We start from the raw sequence: 27,957 nt of genomic DNA on the forward strand, positions 1-27,957 counted from the left end.
TTTAGCCAGTGCAGTTACCGTTAGACAAAGCCGTCGTTAGTGTAGTCATTTTATTGCAGCGTTGCTTATCTGGGAGGAATGCTGTTTCTGGTATGTTGAATGTATAGTTTAATTACAATAAATTTACTTTAACTTGAATCCCTCATCCAGGGTCTGGGAACTGGCTTTTATGTGTCAGTAATTGTAATTTTATATATTTTTTAATGTATTTTTCTTGTGAATAAATGTGTAACTTGAAAAAAATGCTCATGAAACTATACATTAATCCCCATCATTGCTACAAATTCAGATGACTATTTTTGGACTAAAAAAGTGACCACCAAATCTGCAGAGGGAACAAACAAAGCTGAAGGTCTTGAATAGGCAACTGAAAAAAAATGCATGAAAAAAATGAATTCACAATATTTATATTTGCACTTTTATTAAGAATCAGACTTTGCATCAGTAAGCACATTCTAAAATCTTCTAAACAACTTTTGGCAAAAACAAATGCAATTACATGTGACAAAAAACAAACAAACATACAAGACCTAACAAAAGCATCATTTCAAGGGATACATTCAATTATCATAACTTTCTCTTCTGAGGAGGAGCCCCGGGTTCCCCTGAGTTTATATGTTTAAAAAAACTGACCCACGGCTCTCGACATCATCAACATCGCAAACTTACTGCCAAAATGGAGAACATGTCTGTTGTCACTTCAATCCATTCCAATTCACATGATAAGAAAAAAATCACGAGAAAAAAGCAGGACAACACACAAGGTTGTGCTTGTGAGACGTTGCATTTTAGCCAGACTCCCACAAACCTTAAGGCAAAACCCAAAGAATATGAGAAAACCGAACAAGGGCAACAAATCCCACAAAAATGCGTTTGAACTGATCTGTTTTCGCCGATGAGCAACGGTGACCATTTCAAAAAAATCTTTGGTTTATAAAGTTTGCTCCTGAAAACCAAATGTAACTGATTGTGTCATCCACAAAAAACATCTCTGGTTGAGTCCTCTGATTAAAGCAGCAATGCAAAAACATCTGTGAGCTTATTTATCTACAGCCAGTTTTTCATTTTTTTTAAAGATTGCTCAGTTATTTAATTTAGTCATTCACTAAGATGTAAATAATTATTTTCAGGACAAATAGTATTGTGCGATCGAGATGAATTCCTTACAGTGTTTTCAATTGAGCCCCACTCATGGGTTTTATACATTATGAGAGTACACGTCAAGTTCCAACTACAGTAATACTTTGACATACGAGTGTCCCAACATATGAGAAATTTGAGATAGGGGGAAAATTTGACATACGACCATACGATGCGGCTGCTAGGTGGTACAGTAAGAAAAGTTCATTCAAGTTAAAGTTTATGTTACGTTACGTAGTGTCACAAAAGTGTAGCGAACCGAACGTGTCATGCCTCTCTTAGCCGCTACCGTCTGTCTCAAAGGTAAGAACTCCGTACAATATTGCACAAAATAATGTCACATTTTATTGCAGATCATAAACACTAGATAGGTATTTGTTACTTTGTGAGCGTAGGTAGTGAATTAGAACAATTAAAAACGTGTTTCCCTTGTAATATCCTATTTTTATGTTCTTTTCCAGAGGGTGGGAACAAATTAATTTGTATTTAGTTATTTTATAAGGGAAAAATAGATTTGAGATACGAGTAAATTGACACACGAGCTCGGTCCCGGATCACATTGTATCGCAAGGTATTACTGTACTGCATTTGGACTACAGAAATGGACAAGTGGCTGCACTTCTGAAAGTACTTTGCTGCTACACTGTTGCAAAGCAGATGACTAAGAAACAATACACTTTTCACCTACAATTTACAAACATCTGCTTGCATCAGTTGAGGAGGAACTCGGCATCAGGGTTGTCTTTGTGAGCAGCATGCACTGATTATGAATTGTCACATACAATGGGGTGAGGCGTGGGGGGGTGAATGCCGCTGGCACTTCCCTGGAGAACTCGTTTCAAGTTCAAGGCCACTAACGTGCATTTAAAGGCTTCATTTTGAGGACCAGCGCCTCGGCTGATCTTCGTCTTTGGTCTCCTGTTTTTGATTATTCCACATTTTCCTGTCAAGTGACAAGTTTCAAATCAAAGCAAACGTCAGGGAGGCAAACATGTCTTTGGGGGTTTAGCGTGGGTCACCGCTGCGCATCGGCCTGCTATTATAAAACTACTTAGCAGACAAGTGCTAATTATCATCTACACTAAAGGGAAACGAGAAAAAAGATCAACGGCGCTAGATTTGACTATCACGTGTACTCAGCGGTACAAATCTTCTCACAAAAATAGACATTTGCAGGAAGTGGAACGCTACGCCGTTCGGTAACAATTCTTCACTTTCACCGCTGATTAGGAAACAAACCATGCGTTAAGACTCCAATCGCTCTTGGTCAATCTTACACCTGAGAAACACGAGGCCGCACCGGGCCTCTCGCCAACGCTTCCACTTTAAGGCCAATAAGCGGGCGCTTAACCACCTGCTTGGATAGCAAGCCGTTTGAGCATTATTTAGCTCGTAGCTAAATGAATGAAAATAAAATGAATAAAAACAGAAATACACTCTTTTTAACGGGACCAAGTTTCTTCCTGGCTGACTGCAAACGTTAAATATATTTCAATTTTTAAAAATGAATAAAATATTAACACACTGATGTAAAAAAAAAAGGATAAACTGCCGGCCAACTGGCCCTGCTAGCGCGCTAAAGCTAATAAATGCTCAAACGGCTTGCCACACACACACTAAAAATATTAAAACACAATCACAAAGGGCCAGGTTACTGTGTGGGAGGTCTCCACTACTGGCACAAAGATACATTCATATAGAATCTATTAGGCAATTTACTCACACAGCTTAGCACTGAGAAGATACCCTGTCGGTTCGGCATGTAACAGTAACGCTACGTGCCTTTTCAAACGTACTAAACTTTGATCCCTGAGTTTAGTAGAGCCAATAAGAACAAATCAACGGGAGGTAGTATAAAAACAGGAAGCGCAAGGGCAGCTGCACATTGACATAAAAAACAGACACACACATAAAACAATATACCATGGCTCGCTTCCATGCCGTCACTTAAAAACGGATTAGAAAACACGTATTAATACTGGCTCGTGACCTCGGCAAAACCCCGGGAGATCGACGTGTGGAAGAATAGAAGCTGTGCCGCCCTTACATTCCAGTAAATAATGGAGGAAATTCATCAAAACGAAATGGGATGACGATAAAAGAATAAACGATCAGGAATATCACAGACTACGTCAAGTCGCAAAAGACAGTAGTCATTTAAATATACAGCGGAGGTTACACTCGCGAGCGAACCGAGGTAGATAATCAGCGAGAAGGACTTCCTTTTCACTCCAGTGATAAACTCTCTTAAATAAGTTTTGACAATCTTTTTTTTTTCTTTAAACATTCATGGTGGGTGAGATTTTTTTTAAGGACATACAAAAGGATGGAAGTGTATTGCTGCTGTCACACCAGAAAAAAAAAATCAATGTCACACTTCGACATGGGGAGTTTAACAAGAGGGTTATTATGATAAAACATGATTTTTCTTCTCAATAGTACTATGCAAGAGCAGTGTTGTTAGGTAGCAAGCAACTTTGATCTGCAAGACATAAAAAGAACACTAACGGTATTGCTTTGGGTTACATTCAATGCAAGTTTTTTTTTAAATATCAAATTAATTTAGATATGCCGTTTTTCCCCTCCTGTGACAGCAATACGCTTCCATAAAAACATATTAAACATATTAAAAACCTGTAAAAATAAAATGCCAACCAATATAAAATGGTCAAATCTGAGCAGGCATGAGGCTAAAATGGTTGATTAAAAAATAACAGACACTCATAAACACATTCAAATGTGACTCATTTCAATAAAAACTGCTTTGAGTCAAATTTGGATCCAGTGGAATTTTGCAAATTTTGTTCCGTACCATTTCTCACACTCACTCAAAAACCATTTGGGCACATTTGAATGCTCAATTGGCTTTCCACATCCACACATATAAGATTCACACAACCTCACATACTGAGAGTAAAGGCCGAGCGCTTCGGGCGTCCTGATGACAGCGGCGGTCCTCAACTAACTCCACCAACCTCAAATCCGTCCGACCATGTGGCCGACACGCTCCTTCCTCGCTCCCGCCGCCGCTTTGGTCCTCTGACGTCAGAGACGACTGTCGGCCGCTCGAACCGGACGACCGCCGGGTCATCTCCGTCTCGTCTTGCGAGAAGCGACCCGAGTCGGAGGTGGCGTGGCTGCCCTCGCTGCCGGAGGAGCCCTCCGAATCTCCGGGACGCCCCAGCAGAGCCTGCAGAGAGGCGGAAGCTTCGGCGGGGATTGAGCGCTCCGATTCGTAGGTCAGCACGGTGGATCCGGGATGGTAAGATTCCGCCAAGTGTCTCGTCTTCTACAATAAAGATTTCATTACTGTCAATTATCAGGCGCACCCATCAACTTTGAAAGAAAACAGTATTTATTCATATAGCATATTGATAGATTATAGTTTTTCACTGACCTGCACATGTTGAACACTCTTTTCCCCCTGGCTACTGAAGGAAAACCACTTGTTTTTCTTCTCAGCACAGGTCTGAACAGGACCAAGGGAATTGATGATGAGATCTGTTCCGCCCTGCGAAATTAGACAAAATAAGTATGAGTGCGCCATGAAAAAATGTAGCAATTCAGATCTTCAGTTAAGTGCACTCCAAGGCAACAAGGAATTCAAAGAAGAAAAAAACGGTGAGATGGATGTGCTAACCACTAATGACTGGCCTAGAAAAAGGTTAAGCACCTTGCTATCGATGAAATGATCTGTGCTCATCGTGGCCACGCTCACTTGGACGTCCTCAGGCGAGTTTTCTGAACCTTGGCGTCCGTCGGCGGAGGCGAGTGGACTCCTCCCTTCTCCGTGCAGTTTCACAGCTATCGGTTTCCTTTCGGGAATAAACGAGTAACATGAAACTGACGGAAACGTGTCAAACGACCATTACGGCGTACCTGTATTTGCCTCTGCACACGATGATGAAAGCACAGATGATGATACAGATGAATGCGATGGAGACCCCCACCATGATGCCAGTCATCGATGTTGAGTCCAGGTGGTAGAAGCCGTCGGAAAAGTCTGGAAAGACCCGAATGAGGTCGCATGAATCGTCTGCCAGTTGAGCATACGGAGCTTCTTTTTGAAATAAAGTGGAGAGCGCACAGACCGTTGGAACGTGCGGAATCATGTGAGAGCCGAGGGCCATGACCCGAGGAGGGATCTGCTCGTACGGTCAGCTCCACCATGTGCGAGAAGGGCCCGTCGCCCATGTTGTTGGACGCCGACACTTTCACCAGATAGAATTGGCCGGGCTTGAGGTTCTCCAGCAGTGCCATGGTGATGCTCCCTGTCAGCAGCCAAAAACCTCTTGTTTGTTTTGTCTGAAAATGTTAAACTCCGTAGCCTATACTAACAAAATGAAGTCATTCTAATCAAGGTTTTATCAACAGGGATCAAATAAAGACCTTACGTCGACAAAAGTTAAAGTCCATCTTTGTATGGATTGTTTAGCGACCATTCACTCACTCATCATCACTTGCTGGAAAACGGTCACGTTCCCATGACTCGCTTGTGAGTAAATAAGGTCAAGCAGAGTCATCGCATCGGTAGGAAAAAACAGTGAACTCGAACGGTCACGCTTCACAAACCAGAATATGTCATTGAAGATGAAATGAGCTAGTGATTTCCAATAGACTGTTTCTTTAAAACTAGAGTTTTGTAAATAGTAGATTGATATGTACGCCTGCTTTTCCTTTCCTTTCATGAATACACATCCTTACCTTCTTTTTGCACCGTCTGCCATTCCCCGGTGAGCCATTCGTTTCTGGAGGCGTACAGGATGGTGTAGCGTGTAACAGACAGTTTGGCTTCCTCGGGGGGCTTCCATGACACCAGCGCTGTGTCTTCCTTGATCAGTGTCACTTTGATGTTGGTGGGAGGCAGTGTGGGAGCTGGGTGGGATTGATGGATGATGACCAGTCAAGAATATTGTCATATTCTGTCAGTATTTTCACAAATGGCTAGGCACGATGGCAAATGAGATTATCCGTGCCAGAATTAGTGACGAGTACTCTGGTTTCCTCCCATTCTGTCTTTTTTTTAGTTTTTTTACCTAGGTCTACAATGTCTCGTGTGTCTTGTGTCTGTCTTGCTACTGCAACCAAAAAAAATTCCTGAATACGGGCTGAAATAAAGTTCTAACCTAACCTAATCTAACCTAACATCCCAAAAAATGTAGGGTAGGCTGGTGGAACACTCTAAATTGCTCCTTGGTATAAATGAGTGTTAGTGTCTCCTTGTGCCCTGTGATTGGCTGGCCCATAGTTGCCTGGGATAGGCTCCAGGATCCTAAATGAATAAATTAATGATTTGCAGGCACTCACCCTCTGGGAAAGTGCTTTGGTAGACCACAGGGCTCCAAGGGCTGGAAAGCAGGTCAATATGAAGGCGGATAGCAAATTCATATTTGGTGTTAGGCTGCAGATCTCGCACTAAAAGGCTTTGTTCATTCCTGAACCAAAGATAAATATAAAAATAAAAAATAAAAAATTTAAAAAAAGGTAACGATTGTAATTCCAGGGCGTCTCATGGAGAAAATCCCTTACGTCTGCAAGTAGAGCACCAGAGAGGCGTTCTGCAGGCCGACGGGGTTGCAGCGGACGGTGTAGTTAACCGTGTGACTGGAGGTGAAGGCTGGTCGGCCCCAGTGAAGAAAGATGGAAGACGAACTGTTGCTTTTCGCGTACATGTTGTTTGGAGGCGGTGGCGGCGGCACCAAGCGATCCCGGACAGCTGAGAAACACAATTAAGGTAATTTGATTTAATGCCAATTAACAGGGGGGGCGTCTATCATTGTCACTGGAGTGAACAATGCATATCCTTGTATGAAATTTCTTGAAATGAGAGTTTACTCATACATAGATCATTTTAAAATTTGGGGATAAAATATACACATTGGCCTATGGAAGGTGTCATATCTCATTTTGACACCAGTAAAGGAAATATTTCTACTTGTATTTCTATTTCTATGAATACTTTAGATCAATTTGATTTTCCTTTGCATACTTACAGACACATCCAGGAGTGCTGACAGTCTGATCTGCCTGGTAGCCATCTCCAATAAAGTTGTAAGCCAAAAGCTTCACATGGTACTTCTTTCTAGGGTCTACATTTAAAGATAAGAAAGATGGCAGCATGTCAGATGGAATCATCCATGTGAGGATTTATTTGGAGATGACAATAAACAGCCACAAAGAGTTCTGCTTGTCGTCACCAAAGAACAAAAGTACACCTATTTACACTGACTGTGTGAGCGTAGAGTTGGACAGATGCTCACTAGAAGACCGACACAATCCATCACCCTGACACCCATCTTTTGAGTGCAAAAAAAGGTCGTTTCTCCAGGTCAAGCTCTGCTGGCCAGTGGTCAGTGGCCACTTCTATTCACAGCCACAGTTTGAGGGCATAAAGGGTGGGAACTGGACCATTAAAATCCCCCGGGAAAGACATTGGTGTTGTTCAAGAGCAGTTGCAGGTCACAGTGACCTCACGGACAGAAGTTATTTGAGTAAATTCAACCGGCAGGGTATTGATCGGCAAGTCAGAAATGATTTGATGCAACACTTTCGCTGAGTATTTTTCCTAAAATGTGTCCCTTTCTTTGTCCAGTAAGTCTATCAGATTTTTGCAGTCTGCTAGCAAAGACTTTCTATTCTATTTTGATGCATTTTGGATGGAATTACCAACAAATCGTAAAATACACTGAGATTTGAGTCGTTTCAATTTTTTGACATTCTCAAAGGACCTTTAAACTCATTAATCTTCAAAGTTAAAAGCAACAAAACTACAGTAATCCCTCGAATATCGCGGCTTCAACTTTCGCGGTTTCGCTACATCGCGTTTTTTTCCGGGGAGATTTTTTTTTTGTGTTAATTACATTTTTTTTGTAAGTTCATAAAACTCTCCTGTCCTCTGCTTTCTACTAGTACCCCTAGTTGGCTCGGATAGGCTCCAGCACCCCGGCAACCCTTGTGAGGATAAGCGGTACGGAAAATAAATGAATAAATTAGACGGCTACTCATTTTCCCATCACTAGAGGGACCCCGAGTACTACCAGTGTATTGGAAGAATCATCAAAGAGGATGTTTAGCTGGGGAAGGAGTGGCTCTTTTTTGCCCCGCCCCCGCACAGGCCCGAGGAGCAGCACTGGAGCCAGCGTAAGGCCAAGAGGTCAACCTGGGATAAAACTCAGGGAAAACTCAAGTCCCAGGTTTGGAATACGAAAAGAAGGCTTCTTGTTTTCTGGCCTACATTTTTGAACAAAACAGTTTGAGATCCGATATTTCGATAGCAAACTCAAGCACCTGGAAAGAGAAGCATCACCAGTACAAAGGAGCCTGGCATGAGGGTCTCGGACAGAGATGGTGGGGGTTCGGGGCGGGGGCGAGTGTGAGTTGTGACATCTGGGCCCTGACCTTTGACACGGAATCCGGGCAAGCTAAATCCTGCAAAAGACGGGGATATAGGGCTATTTGGAATGGGGGGGAGGGTCAGCTCAGGAAGTAAGTGGAAACACAGGGCAATGCTACTGGATCCAAATGCTAAACTTTGAAATATTGGTGACTTTTAACTCATTCAGTGGCATTTAGGGCGATAGACATACAAGTTTTGTCTAGTTATAAAGTAAAATGAACCATGCCAGCCATCTCAATCAAAATGATTTCATCCTCATGATTTAAAATGTCAAACTCATCTGCTGCGTCATACCCTAGTCTTTCCTTTCCTCCCAATTGGATGTGGATCGTTGTCAATGGCAGTGAATAGAAAACTACTACTATTACAATATATATCAGCTGTATAGTATAATAAAGTATTTTTTCTGAATTGATGCAATTGTTTATATATTAAACTATTCATTGGCCACTCAACGCAAAAACGTATTGATTAACAATGGACCGAAACCCGGCCAAATTGAATCATATTCTTCGAATACCGCATTCTTTCATCCATTGGCATTCCTGGAGTGAAGAATCTTCCTGTCCTTCCCACTGGTGTAAATCTCTCCCGGCCTGACCATAAATCACCCTGTTTGTATTAAAGGGCATATTTGGGCCATTAGTGGACACTCTTTTCTTTCTTTCTTTCTTTTTTTCTTTCTTTTTTTCACTGGCAAAATGCAGATCCCATTGGCTTCCTCGGTTTTGTTCTACCCTGTGAAAGGCCCCCCAGGCCGTAAGCAAGCCTGACCTGAACAGGGGCCGTAAATGTCAACTCCCCACATGAGCCCACGCCCCATATCTATCATCTGGGCCCCCTCCCGGACACACACACACACACACACACAAACACACACACACACACACACACTCACACACACAGGACCTCGCTCACGCAGAAAAAAACCCAAAACAAACGCCAGCCCAAATTAATGCCAAACTAAGTTCTAGAAACACACCATCATCCAGATTGGCCTTGAATTAATGAAAACAAGGGTAAATCATGCATTACTACAAGATATGAATCAGCAATTGAGTAAAAAGCTGTGCCTGGTGCCAAACTCTTTTCACAAAGCAGGCAAAGGACACCGTCCACACACATACGAGGAAAAGGTCGCAGGTTTTACACCCTAGCGGAACCTCCGCAAAACATTCCTGTCCCTCCCGGTGCGCTTTGAAACGTTTTGAATTGTCGTACTCTACTTGACCAGATAGTGCGTGTTTTCGCAGTGGTACACACACACACACACACACACACACACACACACACAGACAGACACACACACGAGTGAATCAGCAACATCCACTTTGGTCACAGCTGAGCATTACAAAATCAATGTTATTGACGATAGCGAGACAGCTGAATAGCGGAAGACGTTAAATGTATTGGAAATGCCATTGACAGGACAAGAATATTCAAAGGAAAATTATTGAAAGGCCATCAGGCAAACACGTTCGCTTTAATTACAGACTAAATATGTAGAGTAGCGCAAAAGCAGCAACTTGACAAGATTCCCCAAAAACGTCAGTCTAAAAAAATGCTGAATCTGGGTGGAATGAACAAAAATGTTGAAAATTAGATGATGGTTTTAATACAAATGGCAATTTTTGGGTCCAAAAGAGGAGCTTTTGATGGGATTTTATATGATAACTCAGACCAAAAAAAAACCTCGCTCACATCTAAAGAACACTAAACATCTCGCAAACATTAGGAAAGCTCACAAATGCAAGAAAAAACTCTCGTACATCCACTAAATACTCTCACACTCATGCAAAGAACTTGGAAAGACGAAGCTAAAACCTCTCGCACAAACACTAAACATTCTCACGCGTCTCCAGAAATCTTAGAAAGGCTACAGCAGCAGCAGCGAATGAACAAACCCATTTCTAACAGATTACACATCTATTGCTGTCAATGGCAGCAATTTTTTGGCAAAAAAGTAGAATTCTGCCAAATCAAAAACTTCATCATCCATTTCCAAGGACCCCATCTATTTTCAATTGCACATCCAACACCTACAAAAACGTTGCCATTCACTTTGGATTTTTAACTTGAACTGGCAAGAAGAACCTCCAATGGCCGTCATTATTTTTGACCCAAAAAATCATCTCATTACCCCAAAAACCAATAAGAAATGACCTGGAAATTCCACCAAAGCAACATGAAATGATCCAAAATGTACAGTGGGTGACCCCTGAATCCACCAAAACTTCCAGGAAGTAATGCAAAAATCAACAAAAAAGTGAAACCAAGAGCCCTAAAATGAATTAGTGTCCCAAAATTAAATCATCTTTCAGTGCCTTTGACGGTTACAGATGTCCAATTCATTTTGGCAGGAAAAAACGGCGTCAATGAGTTAACAGGTAAGAGACCGCAAATGACCCTTCAATTTCTCCAAAATTTGCCTTATCCAAATTTTGCCAAAGTTAGAAAAGTGTGTGCTCAATGTAACAAGAGTTTCTTTTTAGAGCAATCCCAGTTCGTCTATCGTTAACCGGCAATGACAGCCAATGAGTTCAAGTCAAAGTGTCTAATTAATGCCACTACATAAAGAGTGCATGCCTCTGAGCAATGCTAGCCCAATTAAACACTAATCACCCTGAAAACAAGCTGGTAAAACTTTCAAGAAAGACGTCATTGAGTAGTAGTTTCTGTGGCCCAGCAGGACTTTCACTAGCACAGTTTGGGTCGTTGCCTCACTGGACAGAATTTAAGAAACGGACCACGATATCCAAAACATCAAAAAATGGTAAAACTTAAATACAATTCTTAAACCATCTCCACGAAATGTGAAGAAACACTACTTTCCCCCTGTTCCATTCTGCTTACTGTTTTTATTTTTATCAATCCATCATTGCTCGCGTCATGGACGTGTTTTTTCGAACGTTCATCCAAGTGTGTTAATTGAACAAAAAGTAAAACACGGCGCAGTTAAAAAGACTTCTTTCAACATATTTAAGCCAATAGTGGGGTTTTATTTAGTGCATGTAAACACGGCGATTGTGTGGCCTTACAACTGGGCCAGCGAGGGGCCGCGTTGCTTTCAAGCTCCGGCCAATAAAACGGCTTTGTGACTCCGAAAGCCAAACACAATGAGGGGCTTTGATGTCAGCAACGCTGCTACGGGGGCCATAAAGCGCAAAGTAAATCTGCCTCCACTGTAAGCCATCCCCACTCTCCGAAACGCCACAAAGACACTCCTCTGGCAAAGAGGAATCTTTAGTGAGCTCAAACTTGCGTTCACAAAGTGCTCGAATGGTTATCAGCAGCTCTTTCCAAAGCGTGAATTCATTATTGCAAGTTTTGAAAGACATTAACGGGGTTCCCGTAGGTTTCTTCCAAGCAAATGTAAGACTTTTAAAAGAGTTTTGAAAAACAATTTAGAGCTGAATTTCATGCCAATTTCTTAAACTCCACGAAGACAGTTTTTGTTTATAAGACGTTCTATGTAGGAACCATGCATGAACTATTTCACTGCCATTGACGGCAATAGACTATCAACGATTTGAACTGGGTGGGTTAAGATCGCAAATGAGTTAGTTAGGTGAGAAAAATATGAGATTGCCATGCGGTTAAAGGAGAAGGAAAGTAAAGTGACCACTGAAAATGATGTTTTGACATTCGTTTTCATTGGAGTTATCAGCTTGGATGAAATGAATCAGTAAAAGATAACTCAGGCATAGCAGGATTTTTTTTCAAGTTTTATGCAACTCTGTTTTGAAAGTAAATTGGAGCACCCGCTGGTTTCTCTTTTGGATGCTGAGGAAGCATCACACGCTTTGATTTACAAGTCAGCTGTTGGCCACCTGGTTGACCCCCCTCCGGCCACAGATGGTCAGTTGTCCACTGCATTGAGTGAGACTTGCGTGAGACTTTCCTTTCTCAATGAATGTGAGTGACCTCCAGGGCCAGAGGAGCTGTGATCTGCTCTCCCCACACATTGTGCACCCACACACAGTCACAGAGGTCGTGAAAGTGGGACGTGGCGCTTTACTATTCTATGCGGGATGGACCAAACCAAACCCCCTGCCAATTTGACAGTCATAAAACAGGAGAAAAGCAAGCTTGCTTTCTAGCTACAATGTAAAAGTACAGTGAGAGAATCTAATGATATTTGATCAAAAATGTGACACTAAAGCTTCTTCAAAAGTACTAGGTGGGGACAGTGTATCAATTTAAGACAGGAAAATGATCAATGTGCCGCATTTGTTTATATAATAATGACTATTGTAAGATAATACCACCATAGTTTTGAATGAAGTGGTTGCCATTGGATGAACTAGAATGAACTCATTGGCTATCATAAAATGTGAGGCGATAGTAGTAGAAGAGGAACCAGAAAAACAGCTTTTTTAAATTGATGTTTTTCATTGACTACACACTTTTGCATATTACAACTTACAGTACTAAAACTTGAGGAAAAATATGAAAGACCTTCTTCCTAATCTAATGGCTTAAATGCAATACAAAAAAATTAAATCGTTGGGTTTTAGTGGTAAAGGAACCAGTCTTCCTCTTATTAAAAAAAGCTTTTTTTTTACATTGACCACTATAACATATTACAATTTAAAATACTGTCAATCAGAAAACAGATCAACAAAAAACGATTCACGGCAATAGACGGAAGGTCCAAATGGATTGGAAATCTAGCACCCGCCATGGCACTACTAAAACATCATTTTTAAGATGGAAATCATAAGAATTATTGTAGTCAAAAAGGTGGTGTGTTTCCTGGTTTTTGTCGGTGCAATTCACTGATGAGACCCCGATATTTATTGTACCCAGTTAAAATAATAGAGCTCAGGACAACTCACCGAGACCGCCAATGGTGTGCGAGTGATCCGAGGCACCCAGTCGAAGCGGGGCACTCTCAGACTGGCTCTCCTCGTGGTAGAAGAGTTTGTAGCCTTGCACGCCGGCTGAATTTCTCTGCGCCAGTCGCCAGCGCACTGCAATTGTGGTGCAGTTCAAGGGCTCCAAATGCAGCTCAGGAGAAAGAGGAACTAGGGGAAAGAGACACAAATACATTGGATTTTCCACTACTTTTTACGCACACGCATGCGCAGACGTACGGCGCCATGTTTACCTTGGGCACTGGATGCCTTGGGGGTCCGGTGAGAGGTCCAGGCCGACTGCTCGCCCCAGCCGACGCTGGTGGAGGCAACGATCCGCAAGAGGTAGACGGTGTCGGGCTGCAGGTTTTCTAGGAGGTGTTGTGTCTTTTCCGCCGGAAGCTCCAAGTCGAAAAGCGCGCTGTCGACGCCGGCTCGGTACCACAGACGGTAGGCGGAGACTCGGCCGCGGCTCAGCTTGTCTGGGAGGGGTTGCCACGACACCTGGATGTCAGTGGGGCTGCGGCTGGTGAGGCTGAGCTCGGGGGCACGAAGGGGTACTAGGAACAAAAAAGGTATGTTTACCGTAAATGAGAATTTGAATTCAAATCTTAAAGATGTAGCATCATGCGATTGTAAGGTTCCTCACCATCCTCGAGTGTATGCTGAAACGTGTGGTCAGACATGCGACTGGCTCCCATGGGCATATAGGCCACCACATAAAACGTGTAGTTGCGAGCCGGTTCCAGGTCATCGATAATATAGCGCGTCGTGTCGTTTCCGATAACAACCTGGTACTCTTCGTTGTTTAATCCTGCACAAATGAGGACATGGATGGAAAATCAGTTAGCGCATTTTCTGGACTATAAGTTGACCAACCGACCACAGACTGTTAGACTTGGTCCCCACCTCTCTTCCTCCATTACACTAAGCACTGGCTCCCCTCAAGGCTGTGTACTGAGTCCTCTTCTGTACTCCCTGTACACCTACGACTGTACACCCACCCACCAGTCTAACGCCATCATCAAATTCGCTGACGACACCACTGTGGTCGGACTCATCTCAGGAGGGGATGAGTCGGCTTACAGAGATGAGGTCAACAATTTGTCTTCGTGGTGCTCGGTGAACAATCTCACACTGAACACCACGAAAACTAAAGAAATAATCTTGGACTTTCGCAAACACGGCACAGATCTGGCCCCACTCCTCATAAATGGAGTATGTGTAGACAGGGTCCAGTCCTTTAAATTCCTGGGGGTCCACGTCACGGACAAGCTCTCATGGTCTACAAACACCACGGCAGTGGTGAAGAAGGCTCAGACACGACTCCATTTCCTCAGGGTACTTAGGAAGAACAACTTGGGCTCCAATCTTCTGAGAACCTTCTATAGAACCACTGTAGAGAGCATCCTGGCGTACGGCATCACAGTGTGGTACGCTGGAAGCACGGCGGCAGACAAAAAGGCCATGCAGAAAGTGATTAACACTGCCCAGAGGATTGTCGGCTGCTCTCTGCCCTCACTTGAAGACATTGCCAGCCCGCGTTACCTCAGCAGAGCCAAGAACATCATAGGGGACCCTTACCACCCTGGTCACAATCTGTTCCAGCTGCTGCCCTCTGGCAGACGCTATAGGTCCCACAAAGCTCGGACAAATAGGCTTAAGGACAGTTTTTTCCCCACATCCATCAGACATCTAAACTCGCGCTAACATACACACATTCCCTTCTGCGGCATATGAATAGATGTTTGGTTGGTGATCTGCCTCCTACTAGCTGACTTGAAGGAAGGTAAGTGGCAGACAGTGTGCGGTAATCGAGAGGTAAGCGACCTGTATGTAATCGAGAGGTAAGCGACCTGTATCCACAACAGCGGAATGACAAATTACAAGTCCGTAACTTACACTTATTTAGGTCTTTTGCCGATTAAACGTAGCTTATGGAGAAGCACCATCAATTTCGTCACACGCAGTTTCTGCGTGTGATGACAAGTAGGCTTTTTGTGTTGTGGTAATGACGACATGGCCTATGTCCGATTATTATTATTATTATTATTATTATTATTATTATTAATTTTTTCATTGTATGGCTGGGCCTTTTATTTCTCTCTGAGCATCGACGGGCTGTTATGTTGTTTTTTTAAAGCTATAATTATCTCAAAGCTGCAATTTTTATTATTAAGTTCACTTTAGGATGATTAATAAAAAAAAATTACAGTGTAAAAGTCCCACCTTTAGCAAACGTATGTGTTCCGTTCATTAAAACATGTAACTGAATTGCAACTTTCCTATCATTGCTTGTTGTTTTGACCATGTTTTAATAAGTAAATTTTCACATCCAAGCTCAACTGCTAATTTGCATTGTTTGAATGATAATGCATTAGCAACTCTCTTGATTTCAAATCTGGCAGGCAAAGTACTTTGCAATGTTTTTGTGCTTTGGCTGAATACCTCTCTAAAGCATTCCCGAGGAGGGAACAAAAAAAACCATTCTGCTTCCCTTTTACATTCACACCCTCCAACTGGCTTCCGAGGACACGTACTTTTAGACACTCAATCACGCAGGCTAATTAGTATGCCTTTTATTGAGGCTCTATTTTGTGTTGGTACTTGCTGCCTCAGGTGCAAGGCTGACTGTGTGCTGCACTGCCAACTATTCCCACAGCCCGTGGAGTTGCCACTGCATCGAAATCACAATAAGCACGACTGATGCCTGCCATTGAACAATAGCGACGTCTGCTTTTCTTGACTTGGGTCTCCAATGAGATCCGGCAGGTGTTCCTCTCGTCAGTTGGATTCTGTACACTTCACCTCGCTAATTGAAGTCAGAGGCATTCTTGTGAAGTGCAGCGTTTGAACAAGTTAATTTTCCCCCTTCAAGGTGCAACATTGTTCCACTGTGACTCTTGCTGTTCCCAGAAAGGCTGCTAAGTCATTTCTGCTCAAACACTGGAATTCTTGTGAGTTGTTAAATAGCTTTCTCTGCTTCCTGAATGCTATCAGCCAAAAGAAGGGCCCCAGGTTCTTGAAACTCCAAAGCACTCTGCTCTAAAGAGGATATACTCCTGTTTGTCAAGATAAAGAAGTTTTTTCTTTGTTTGTTGTTGTGTGTTTTTTTTTTAGATTTTCTTTGTCTGGCCTAATGCTTTTCAATCATAATAAAAATTGTGCATAGTCAGAAGAGGTATTTTTCAACAAGCAAACTTCTGTATGAACCCTTTTTTGGGAAAGTGACTTTTTTGGGGTGAATACAAATAAAATGTGACATCGCATTTTGGGTCATCTTGCTTCAATTTGAACACGTTGAATACAAGCATGGCCTACGTGACCCCAGCTATTTGCCCAAATACTGTTTCTCATGCACCACATATAAATACGATTTGTGTTCTCGTGCATCTCGTCACTCACCTTCTGCCTTCATGTAGTGCACGGAATAAGCAATGACTTTGTCAGAGTTGTAGAGCGGCCTATCCCAAGCCAGCAGGATGGCGCAGCTCGACACGGTGTCCGCTCGGATATTCCTGGGCGCGCTGGGGCGGTCCTCCGACATGACCACGATGAGCCTCGCCATGGCCAACACGGAGCCCTGCTCGTTTTCAGCCTGGCACTGGTAGATGGCATCGTCCTCGGGAATGATCTGGTTGATAACCAGTTTGCTGCGGGACACACACGCAAACAAGCTTATCGTCACGTTGTTCCTCCATATCGAGCAGAAAATTGCATCCGAATGAACGAGCATACCTGCTGTACATCTTGATCCGACCGTTGGAGTCAACGCTCTCTCCGTTTTTGAGCCAGGTGATCCGAGGGATTGGATAGCCCTCAGCTTGGCACACAAAGCGAGCCGTGCCAGCACGCGGACGCGTCAGGCTCTCCGGCCACTCCACCAGGGAGGGCGGCGCTGTGGTGGAAAAAACAGCAATGGGAAATAAATAACAAACCTGGAATAAACGCATTTTACACAACGTTGGAAACAGATGATTGATTTCCGTATTTCCTCAGGTGGCCATTTGAGTTGACTTGTTCTACTTTAAGAGGTGAAGTTGGACAGAAAACACATTTTATAAACAACTAGTCAACATTTGAGGTAAACCGCACAACCGTCAAGTCATTAGAACTGAAAATTTGAAGTCAATTACAACTTTAGTTTACTCCAAAACTGACAACTACCAAATAAAACAATGCCAAAACGCAATGAATGTAAATCACTGGGAAGCCTAAATAATAAGGCATTTCTTTACCAAGTACACTAACGTTGGCTGCTGCGACAGTGAAGTTTCGCGTCCCGGGTGTAGTGGCTCTGCACACGTAGACGCCCGTGTGCTGGGGCTTGACGTCGGTGATCACCAGGTTGCCATTGCCCAGCACTTTGGTGTGGTAGACGTCGATAGATTTGCCGTCGGCTCGGCTCCAAGAAACGATGGGCCGGGGGTTTCCCGTGGCCATGCACTCCAGAGTGGCGCTCTGATGCACCGACACGGAGATGTTCCGCGGTCCGGCTATGATGCGTGGCCTCTGGAGAAGCCGAGGGATGGGAGCTGCAAAGGTCGCCATTACTTCAATTTCCACTTGGAGGATCTAATTTGCCCACCATTATCAACTCCAAACCACTAATGAGATCAAAGAAAAAAGAAGTCATTTGGGACCCACCAGAGATGACGGTGAGCGTGGCCTCCGTGCTACGCCGTCGATTTGCAATGTTGGTGGCGACGCAACGGTAATTGCCAGCATCTGCTTTTTGCGCGGCGTGGATTTGTAGAATGCCGCTGGGCAGCACGGTGATTCTGAATGACACAAATACAGCCAATGTGACCTCATCCTAGCATGACACAGAGAGCCGGCATTTCCCCTGCTGCATGGAAAATAAATAGCTACGAGCTGGGGTGAAAAGATGAGAGATGCTTACCTTTCAGTAGCTAGGGGTAACGTAACCCGATTGAACTCCCAAGTGATGATGGGAGGAGGGTGTGCATTGATTTTGCAGGAGAATCTGCCCACCGAGCCTTCGGTTACCACGATGGGCGTCGGGTGACTTGTAAACGATGAAATACCTGCAAAAACGGTGCGGGTTGTAAAAGTGGAATGAAATAAAAGAGTAAAATAGAATAGAATGGCAGCGCCAAACAAAGTCGAGAAAACATCTCTGTCTACTCTTAAAACTATTCCATGAGCATTCCTTCACATAATTATGGTGAATCTTACTATACTTATTCTATATTTTCTGTATGCTGTACATATTGTTATTTATATTACTGTATTTATCTATATTTTTCTATGCTGCAATGGTGAGTGAATTCCCTCCATGGGGGATGAATAAAGAGCTATTCTGTTCTTTTCTATTCTATTCTATTTATATAAAAAATGTATGCAGTGTAGACAGTGTTTTTACCTTTTTTAACATAATAGAAATATTGTATTAAATTTTCAAACAATCAATGAAAATCACAACATTGATCTTGTTCAACAAGAAACGGTTCTTTTTTTGTTTGCAGCCCCAACCCGTGTCACGTTTAATCAGATTAGTCCTCGGTTGCAAGAACCCAAGTGGCCGCTAGATGACTAAAGACAATCCGGGAGAGGTGCCTCGGCCACACAAACCCCCAACGTACAGCCCACCCTCACGTTAATGCTTGAAAGGATATAGCTGGTGGGGATGCGAGATCAGCAATGCTGATCCCCAGCTCTCGCTGATCTCCACTCAGAAAAAAATAATGGTAAATTGACAAACATTAGGGTGATTATTGATTATTGATGGTCAACTAATTCTTGGTGGACTATGGATAATTGCAGGACCACACTCATAGCTGAGAAAGGTCAATTCTAATGCTTATTCTTGCTGTATCATCACGGATCTTTTTTTTTAAACAATTTAAAACGTCAACAATCGAGCCTATTCCCCAAAAGCGAAAAGGAGCTGACCATCTGCCCAACCCAGCAAACTGACCTCTGACCTCCACAAATCCCGCCTATCACCCAGTTCAGGCAAAGCTATGCGTGGTCCGGAAACCCCTCTGCTTTGTAAACAATTTAGCCTAGGCCTGGGGGATATGACAGAAATTGTTATCACGATTTAAAAAGAATTATCAGTCCATTGATAATTATCACATTTGTGGTATTTCAAATTTAAAACTTCAAACTTCTGCAAATATGTAAATGAATGACTTTGCTCATTATTCAATTATGAAAGTAACAACATTACCTTACTTTAGAATAAAGAGAATATAAAATTGGATTTTTAACCGTTTTTGTTTTGCAGACTATTTTCAGCCTGGCAAAAATTTACCTCACCCATTTAAAAAACAAATAAATAAAAGTTGGATGAACTTAACCCATTTTAACTTCTTTGTCTACTGAACATTTGTCTGGAACTAGCGTTCGCATCACATCAGCGCCCCCATTCTTTGTGGTGTCCGTCCGGGTGGTCTAATTGCAGTTTATATTTATCGACTTTTATCGAAAGCTTTAATTATTATTGTTGACAAAAAATATTTGACGATAATTATCGTTATCGTTTTATCGCCCAGGCCTAATTTAGCCCCTCATTTTATGGTCCATCCATTTCCTAACTCTTATCCTGTTCAAGCAAAGCCGACTGATTTCGGGCAAGAGCGTAACACACCCTTGATTTGTTACTGTTATTCCCAAATATGGGAATCAAAAGGTTTTAGAGCAACAAATTTGGCTAGGACTGACCCAAAAAGAAAAACTGTCATGCTTAACCATACGCTTCAAAGGTCAGTGTTACTTTTTAGGACTTTTTCTCGCAACAGATGCCCATAACTCAACAAACGGGAGGTCAGTGGACAGGTCAAGCCCAAACAAAGGTTCTCTTACAAATACCAGGAATTAGTTCAGCTTCTCTGCTCTGGTTACTCTGATCAGTAAAAGCTCAGCGCTGCACTTAAAATTCTAACTTACCGAAGAGGAAAAAAAGGAACAAGTCATGAAATACTAGACAAGCAGTTTCCTTGAAATACCAAATTGTGCTAAAACCTTTGTTTTTCATTCATTTTTCTGTTAAATTAACTGAAACACTATATTGTCTTTTCTTTTACTTCCCTGGCATCGGGACATTCCTACTGGCAATCATCATGTTTGCAACTTATTAACCAAAAATGCTCTCCTATCCAAACCCAACTCGTCCTTAAGGGGCCACCTCATTCATATATCTCCCAAAAAAGAAATCAACCCCTACGAGCACCACACACAACAACCCAAAAAGTTTGAAAAGCGCTCTTTTAGAGGTGGACAACTGTCATTGCAGTTCTTTTGAGTCGGCTGGCTAATTAATGAAAGAAAAGAACCCTCGACGATACGCAGTGGCTCCCCGGAAAGAAAAAAAAGAGAGTCTGACAAACCAGAAAAGAATTCAAAACTGCCCCCCAAAAAAGGCCAACAAATCAATCAGTGGCAGGCTGGCAGATGCACGGCCTGCAGGACAGTCAAGTGACCACTGGCCTGACAGCACAAAGAATTCCCATGAGTGGCGTGACCCCTAAAAGCGGCGTCTCCTCCCCCTCCTGCAGCCTCTTATCTCGTCTCCAAAGTTTCTCAATCATTCAACGCTAGCCTTCTACTCACCACACACAGACTGCATTGTCTTTAATCTCTGTAATAAAGGTCAATGTGTAAATGGCGACGGATTGTTTAACGACACCTTTAGTTTGTGTTGCGATATCTTGGGGTGGGGGTGCCATTTTATTTACACCTGCACGCAATATTGCAAGCGACAAAATCAGAGCTGCGTCACCCATCGGCTCAGTTTTGATCGCGCAGGCCAATTTGCGACCAGAGAAACTCTAAAGTATTATTGGGAGGTAGATTAAAGAACCGGGGTCTGTTTCGCTGTCGTCCGGTCTTTTGGATAATTTAGGAAGACCTTTGACCTTTGAGCCCCCCTTTGAGGAAAACCATGGAAACCTTGGGTCTCCAGCAGAGAAGGAAGAACAAGATTCCGCTCTTTTCTTTGCCTTTCTTATGGACTTTTTATCAACACCACAGCTTGCCTGGTGCATAGATTCCCATTAGAGTTCCTCGTAATAAGTAAGTGGTTAGTAACTAGAGATAACAGCATGTGAGTTCTAAACCCTTAAAGAGACACGACAAAACCCAGCAGGATTGGGAATTCTGGGTCCCTCACGATACGAGAGAATTTGCGATACAAGTTTCATGGTCACACACAGCTACCTACCTACCTGTCAACCTCGGCCAATTGCTCCCCTTATTAATGATTGCAATTCCCTTTATTAAGTGATAATAAACTGTACAAATGCAATGTGGCACTTATATACTCACATAGGGGGCAGTTAAAAGTCTAAAAATTTCCACAAAGTGGACGGGGTGCCCAATCAGTGTGCACTAAATTCAAGATTCTGTAGATGTCGCTGTATGACGCTGACATCTCGACTGTCTGGGTACATTGCTTGCGGACACGCTATATGAGAAAAGGCAAACGTGTGAAAGGGGAAGGCACGTGCGCATATCATGTTTAAAGCATGACTATTAGCAGTCAACGGTGACGTTTTCGTCTGCAACCGGCGACCGAGACTATCTGGAAAATGGGTTAAACAAGATCGGTTTTACAAAAAAAAAGGACTTAAAAAAAAGAAAACCCAAACAAAAGTTGTTATACGACACACACAATTTGAAATGATCCAAAAAATGTAAAAACAATTTTATAAATTGACAGGTATGGAATGACGATTTCGCAATATGACAATTATCCATACATGGGTCAAGAAATGAATCTGCGCTATTCTATGATACAATTAATAGACAGAGAAACAAACAGTTGTCACCCTTCTGCTGTGAATTAAAATGAGTTTATCCGTCGTTTATCCGAAATTCCCTTTTTTGTGTAAGTCACTTTTTAAACTCATTACTGTGAAAGCCTTTCCAAAATGCCATTTTTACTCACAAAAATGTATTATTCACATGACAACAGCCTGAGACATGAGTGTAATGGGGCACATGGCATTACATAATAGCTGTTTCAGCAATAAAAACAGAGGAAACGCTCGCCTCAGGCACGTGTCATGGTATTGATTTTCCACCGGGCTGACTAAAAATCTTCACGGTCAACTTTCAACAAGCTTTTGCTTTGTTCCGAGCTACAGATGTCCAAAATTCCCATCTTAACCAATGGATTCCATTCAATAAATAAAGTTTGGTTAACAAGATCTATTCGCATCATTATTGTCGCGGGTGAGCTGTAGCCAGCTGACTTCTAGGAAAAAAGCATCTCAATCGCTAAAAGATGCAGAAAGAGACAAACAGCCATCCGCAAGGACAGGACAGGACATTGGCCGCTATGGACAATTTTGAGACTATTCACGAGTCTCATTCACTGTCACTGAGGAGTATAAACTCATCATTTAGAATCCCAATATTGACGACCATTGACGTGTGTACTTTTCAAGCGACATGGATGCACCAGAACGACGGTGTCAGACTCGGGTTGGTTCGCGGGCCGCTTTAATGTCAACTTGATTTCACGTGGGCCGGACCATTTTAGATATATTTAGATTTTTTTTAAATAAATGGATTAAAAGAACTGGATTAAAAGCCCTGAATATTCAGTTTTTTATAGATCTAAAACAATGTTTATTTTAGCTTTTTTTATATATATTTTTAGATTTTACAAAATGATTTTTGAACTAAAAACACGGAAAAAATGGATTAAAAAATTACAATTATTGATTTAAAAGGGGGGAAATCAGAAAATTTCATATACATCTATACTCTTCATTTTAATTTGAACCTAAAACAGAAAGTCGGCACTGATGATTTACTTTCCCGGGCCGCACAAAATGATGCGGCGGGCCAGATTTGGTCCCCGGGCCGCCACTTTGACACAGGTGCACTAGAACAAAGGTGTCAAAGTGGCGTCCCAGGGGCCAGATCTTCCCCACCTCGTCATTTTGTGAGGCCAGTGGACTTAAATTTCAGAGAAATCAGAGAATATCACTTTCTCAGTTTTACTTTTTTATATATATCTTTTGGATCAACTGAATCAGAAAACAAAATCCAGAATAAAAGATCAGACGTATAATACTATGTTCCCTCTTTGTTTTTTTTAATGCAACTACAAAAATAAGAAAGAGAAAATATATATTTTTAAATAACTGTTTTTTTTCCTCTTTTATATTATTTATTTTTTTCCAGTAAAAAAACTTTTTTTTTCCCCATGGAATTGGCTTGAGATGTGTGTACAGTCTTCCCTCGATTATCGCGACTTCACTTATTGCGAATTCACTTTTTTCTGCTATTAATCATTTTTTTTAAATTTATTTATTTATTTTTAAAATTCATAAAAATGGGAACACCCACGCTGAAAGTCGTAAGCGGAAGCCACTCTTGCTTCCCAGCACTGAAGGGGGAAAAAGGTAGTTATAATAGGGGTGAACCTACTTCTCGATTTTTCGATTATCGCGGCGATGTCTGGTCTACGTTGACCGCGATATTCGAGGGATTACTGTATTCTCTTAGTAAATAAACCTAATCTAAAGAGCTGCAAAAGACCAGAACAGGGAAGCAAGCAATTGGCTCCAATCCCACATTAACCTGAAGTTTATTGACAAAAGTCACATGACATGGCTCGTGTGTCACATTCCACTTCATCGGGGCTAAATCCCTTCCCACCCTTGCGCTCTAGTGACTGTCACCTTGTCGAGCTAGCATCCCGACAGCACAAACGCCATGTAAACCTGGAATCACTGTCTAATCCTTGACTTTATAACTGATCTAATTAGCCCAAGGACTTGAACAGCAACGCCATTTCTGGCAGGCCAGGTGAAAAAAAAGCTTTTGGCTTAGCGGCCACGCACCAACGCAGGCGGAGGAAACGCAGCGCCAAGCCTGCAGACACAAGTGACCTGCAATAAAGTTTGCTCATTTAAGCCACTGCTACAGGGTCGCAGCAATTCACATTCATGTATGTGTGTGTGCGTGTGTGTTCCTTGTGTGTATGTGTGTAACCCCCACCCTTTTACCACCATGTCCTTCAACCGAGCATTTCTCAGGTTTGTGCAAATTTTATGAGCTTCCAGATAGACCCTTAAGCAGACCCAAGTGTCATTTTAAAACAAACTAGTGAAGCTTATAGGCTGCTCTTACATCGACAATGAACTCATTTGCCATTTTTAACAAGGAAAAGAAAGAATACGGACGTTTAGATAATGTTTGTCATTTTCACAAATGGTCTGACATTGAGGGAAATCCGCCATTCGCTGCCATCCCTACTATTTCAAATGGATTGGACATCACCTAGAGACAAACTCATTGAAATTCAAAGCGGAAGGATGTGAAAAAAAAATCACATGAATGGATATCTATCACCATCTTTGACACTGAAGGAGTCTAACACAAAATACTGAAAAAGTACCCACAAACAAACTCTTCCATTACATTAACCCTTTAAGAGATCATTGAATTAACTCATTGACTGCCATCGACTGCGCTAGACGTCCGACCAGTTCCGAGTGAGAGAGGCTGGCCGATCCCGTCGCCCCGCCTGCAGATGGTCCCTCCACCCCCAGTTCAACCGGAGCACTGCACTATGGGAGAATGCATTCCAAAAGAACAATTCCTCCAATGATCAGGGTGCAATAACATGAAAGCCCAGGCCAGTGAATAGGGGTCATCTGCTCCTTAGCTTTAGGAGGTGGTATCCTGGACAGCGCTGCTCCTTCATTAACACACCAATGGGCACATCCCCCCCTTCCAAACACTATCTTCCTAACTTCCTTCACCATAGCCACCTTAAATGCAAAACTATGCGGCCAGCGTAATTCTTTCAAATTCATAATATCATGACATTTTGGGCCAAATAATGAAAGCAAACAACGACAAAAAAACGGAAGGACATACCTTTCAACTTTTTTGATCATTTCAAATTGTGTACACCGTATTACAACTTTTAGACAGGATTTTTTTTTTAAGTACGTTTTTTTGTAAAAACCGATTTCGTTTTACCTATTTCGTCTCCAATCCGGTTCGTCTCGGTCACTGGTAGCAGACAAAAACATCATCGTCGACTGTTAATATTGTCATGCTTTAAGCATGATATGCGCACGCGCATTCCCCTTTCACTATATAAATATAGCGCGCAGTCAATACACCGCCATCTACAGAATCTTGAATTAAGCGCATACTGATTGGGCACCCCGTCCACTTTGGAGAAAATTTTAGACTTAAGTGCGCCCTGTCCAGTAAATATGTGCCGCGTTGCATTTGTACATTTTTTTAATCGCTTAATAAGGGGAATTGCAATCATTAATAAGGGGAGCAATTGGCCGAGGTTGACAGGTATGGAAGATTAGATTCGGGAAATTTTCTTGGTTGCAGTAGCAAAACAGACCACAAGACACACAAGACATTGTAGACCTAGGTAAGAAACTGGAGCCACACACAGGTGGAGGTCGTACTCACTGGCGATTGTCAGCCGGGCCCTCTGGCTCAGAATGGCCCCGTACTTGTTTTGGGCAAGGCACTGATAGAAGCCTTCGTCCGATTTGTCTCCTCGTCTGCTCTCCGCTTCGGAAATGTAAAGCGACCCGTTGGAGAGCAGGTAGACCCGCTCGTTCACCGACACTTTGGCTCCGTTTCTCAGCCATCGGACGTCGATGGGCGTCTCGCCGTGCGCCTGACAGTCCAGAATGACGGCTTCTTTCCGCATGGCCGTCACATCGTGAGGCTCTTTGATGAAAAACAACTCACTGAAGCAAAAGACACCTGAAAAACAAAGAAGTGTGAAACATCATCGCATTTTATTGGTCTTTACGGTGTGGGAATCGTCATTTTGACAGACTGCTATGCATCTATTCACTGAATGAGTCTTACATAACCAATAATATAACACACTGAATGGAATCGATCCCAATGTCAGCAAGTATTGAAGACAGGGTTAGCGTTAGTGTTTACAATATGACATTACATTGCTTGCAATGATTGGTTTTCAAAATATAATTTTAGTCATGTGAACTGCTGATACAATCGGTAAGAACTTTTTGACTTTGCATTAAATATGAAATGCAAAAGAAATACTTTGGTCCCCAAAACTTATCTTAAAGGTTAAAAAAACAAAGGTTGGGTTTTGTTTTAATATTTGTTTGCATTGTCAATAATTATTTGTATATTTTGTTATGAAAAAGTGTAATTATAAGTTAACCAAATTAAAATGGAGAAATACAGAAGAAATACATTGGCTATGTCACAGGAAAAAAAACATTCTAAAGTAGTTGTTTTTTACAATACTAAATCATTGTCCTCCATCAACATGAATGGAAGTACAAATTCATTTAAACTGGGATCACTGCCAGTAAACGCTCGTCTTTTTCATTGCCATTGACGTGATCAGACGTCCAATTTGATTGAACCATCGCCGCCAGCCCCCCAGTCAAAATAGACGTCTAGCACCGTCAATGGCAGCCAATGAGTTAAATGAGTGCCCTGTTATGGGTTAAAATGATGTTGCAATATTAACAACCCAACACTGCTTAAAACTAAACCAAAATTGATGCTACACTGCGCATCCTCTTCACCGACCAACACTTGTCGTTACTGTCCAGGTGGGGACTGACTTCAAAACAGCTTTTAATTTGAATGAAAAGTAGAAGGTGGCCCCCAAACGTACCTGAAATTGGAAGAAGAGCCGCAAAGAACAGCAGACGCTGATGAATTTTCCTTTTGAGAAGCGCCATTTACGTGAATTGTCCTCGCATGCTAGCAATTGTATCCTAGCGACTTGCCCCGAGTGGACCACGCCGCGACCGATTAAACGCTGACTGACTGCCGGGGATGGCGTGGGGAGGTCGGGAGAGATAGTGAGTGGCCGGCCCGCCCATAGCCCAACCTCCCCCGGAGTCATCACAGCTGCCCATTCCCCGGGTTTGGCGGCATCTAGCGGTCGTTGATGTCCTTACATTGGCTTTAAGTGCCTTAGTATATACATAGTTGCAAAGTGGGAGTTTATCAAAACTAAATGTGAGTTTAGATTTGACGTTGGAAAACATTTTTTTCTATCTTCAAAATTCTGACAGATTATATTTAGGCATCAATGCTTAGTAATGAAAAATCAGTCACGACGACATTTAATTGAATTTCTATATGTTAGAATGTAAGTGTATTTTTTGCAGCCACATTTTTATGCTTAAAAAAAGCAGTGCTAGAATTTCTTTATTTACATTTTTAATTCAAAACAGGAATCAATAAATAAATTTTTAAAAATCTTATTTATTAAAATACAGCATTTTAAGCATAAATTAACTGTTATAATTCAAATTGATGTACTGCTGGAAATGTTATTTTAGCAAGAAAACATGAATTTGATGCTCATATGAAATGATAGGGCCAGCCGGAAACAGCTAAATCAGTCAATCAAAACACAACTAAGACTGGACTCTATACCAAAATGCTTTAATATAACTGGTAATAGAGACTTTATCACAAAAAAAGAGCCATTTGCTTTTTTTTTATCCCTTTATCAAGGTGAGCAATGGCAAATTGATCATAGCCAACTGCACGCCAACTGTTCTCCAACGACTGCTGAGAAAGAAAAACAAAAAACAT

General features: G+C 42.2%; 1 protein-coding gene across 1 annotated transcript; it reads right to left on the bottom strand.

Moving 5' to 3' along the window:
* Window positions 1–404: 404 nt before the first annotated feature.
* prtga (protogenin homolog a (Gallus gallus)) lies at window positions 405–27,170 on the bottom strand. Its single transcript, XM_077593220.1, has 19 exons — window positions 27,023–27,170; window positions 25,819–26,121; window positions 18,296–18,440; window positions 18,040–18,173; window positions 17,631–17,927; window positions 17,131–17,290; window positions 16,798–17,045; window positions 14,042–14,206; window positions 13,647–13,952; window positions 13,375–13,563; window positions 7,134–7,229; window positions 6,670–6,856; window positions 6,448–6,575; window positions 5,845–6,015; window positions 5,232–5,411; window positions 5,020–5,143; window positions 4,814–4,955; window positions 4,538–4,651; window positions 405–4,429 (listed from the first exon to the last, which is right to left on the bottom strand). Exons 1-19 carry the CDS (start codon window positions 27,087–27,089, stop codon window positions 4,031–4,033), a joined length of 3,555 nt encoding a protein of 1,184 aa, XP_077449346.1. The 5' UTR covers window positions 27,090–27,170; the 3' UTR covers window positions 405–4,030.
* Between the last annotated feature and the right edge of the window lie 787 nt (window positions 27,171–27,957).

The sequence above is a fragment of the Stigmatopora argus genome, chromosome 2 (genome assembly GCF_051989625.1).
Source record: "Stigmatopora argus isolate UIUO_Sarg chromosome 2, RoL_Sarg_1.0, whole genome shotgun sequence".
In the NCBI taxonomy this organism is placed as follows: Eukaryota; Metazoa; Chordata; class Actinopteri; order Syngnathiformes; family Syngnathidae; genus Stigmatopora; species Stigmatopora argus.

Excerpts from the sequence above, each read along its gene's own strand:
- prtga (XM_077593220.1), bottom strand. The coding sequence starts at position 27,089 with ATGGCGCTTCTCAAAAGGAAAATTCATCAGCGTCTGCTGTTCTTTGCG. Across the intron at positions 17,291-17,630 it reads AGCCAACGTTAGTGTACTTG|CGCCGCCCTCCCTGGTGGAG; the intron begins GTAAAGAAATGC and ends TTTCCACCACAG. Across the intron at positions 4,956-5,019 it reads GTGTGCAGAGGCAAATACAG|GAAACCGATAGCTGTGAAAC; the intron begins GTACGCCGTAAT and ends TATTCCCGAAAG.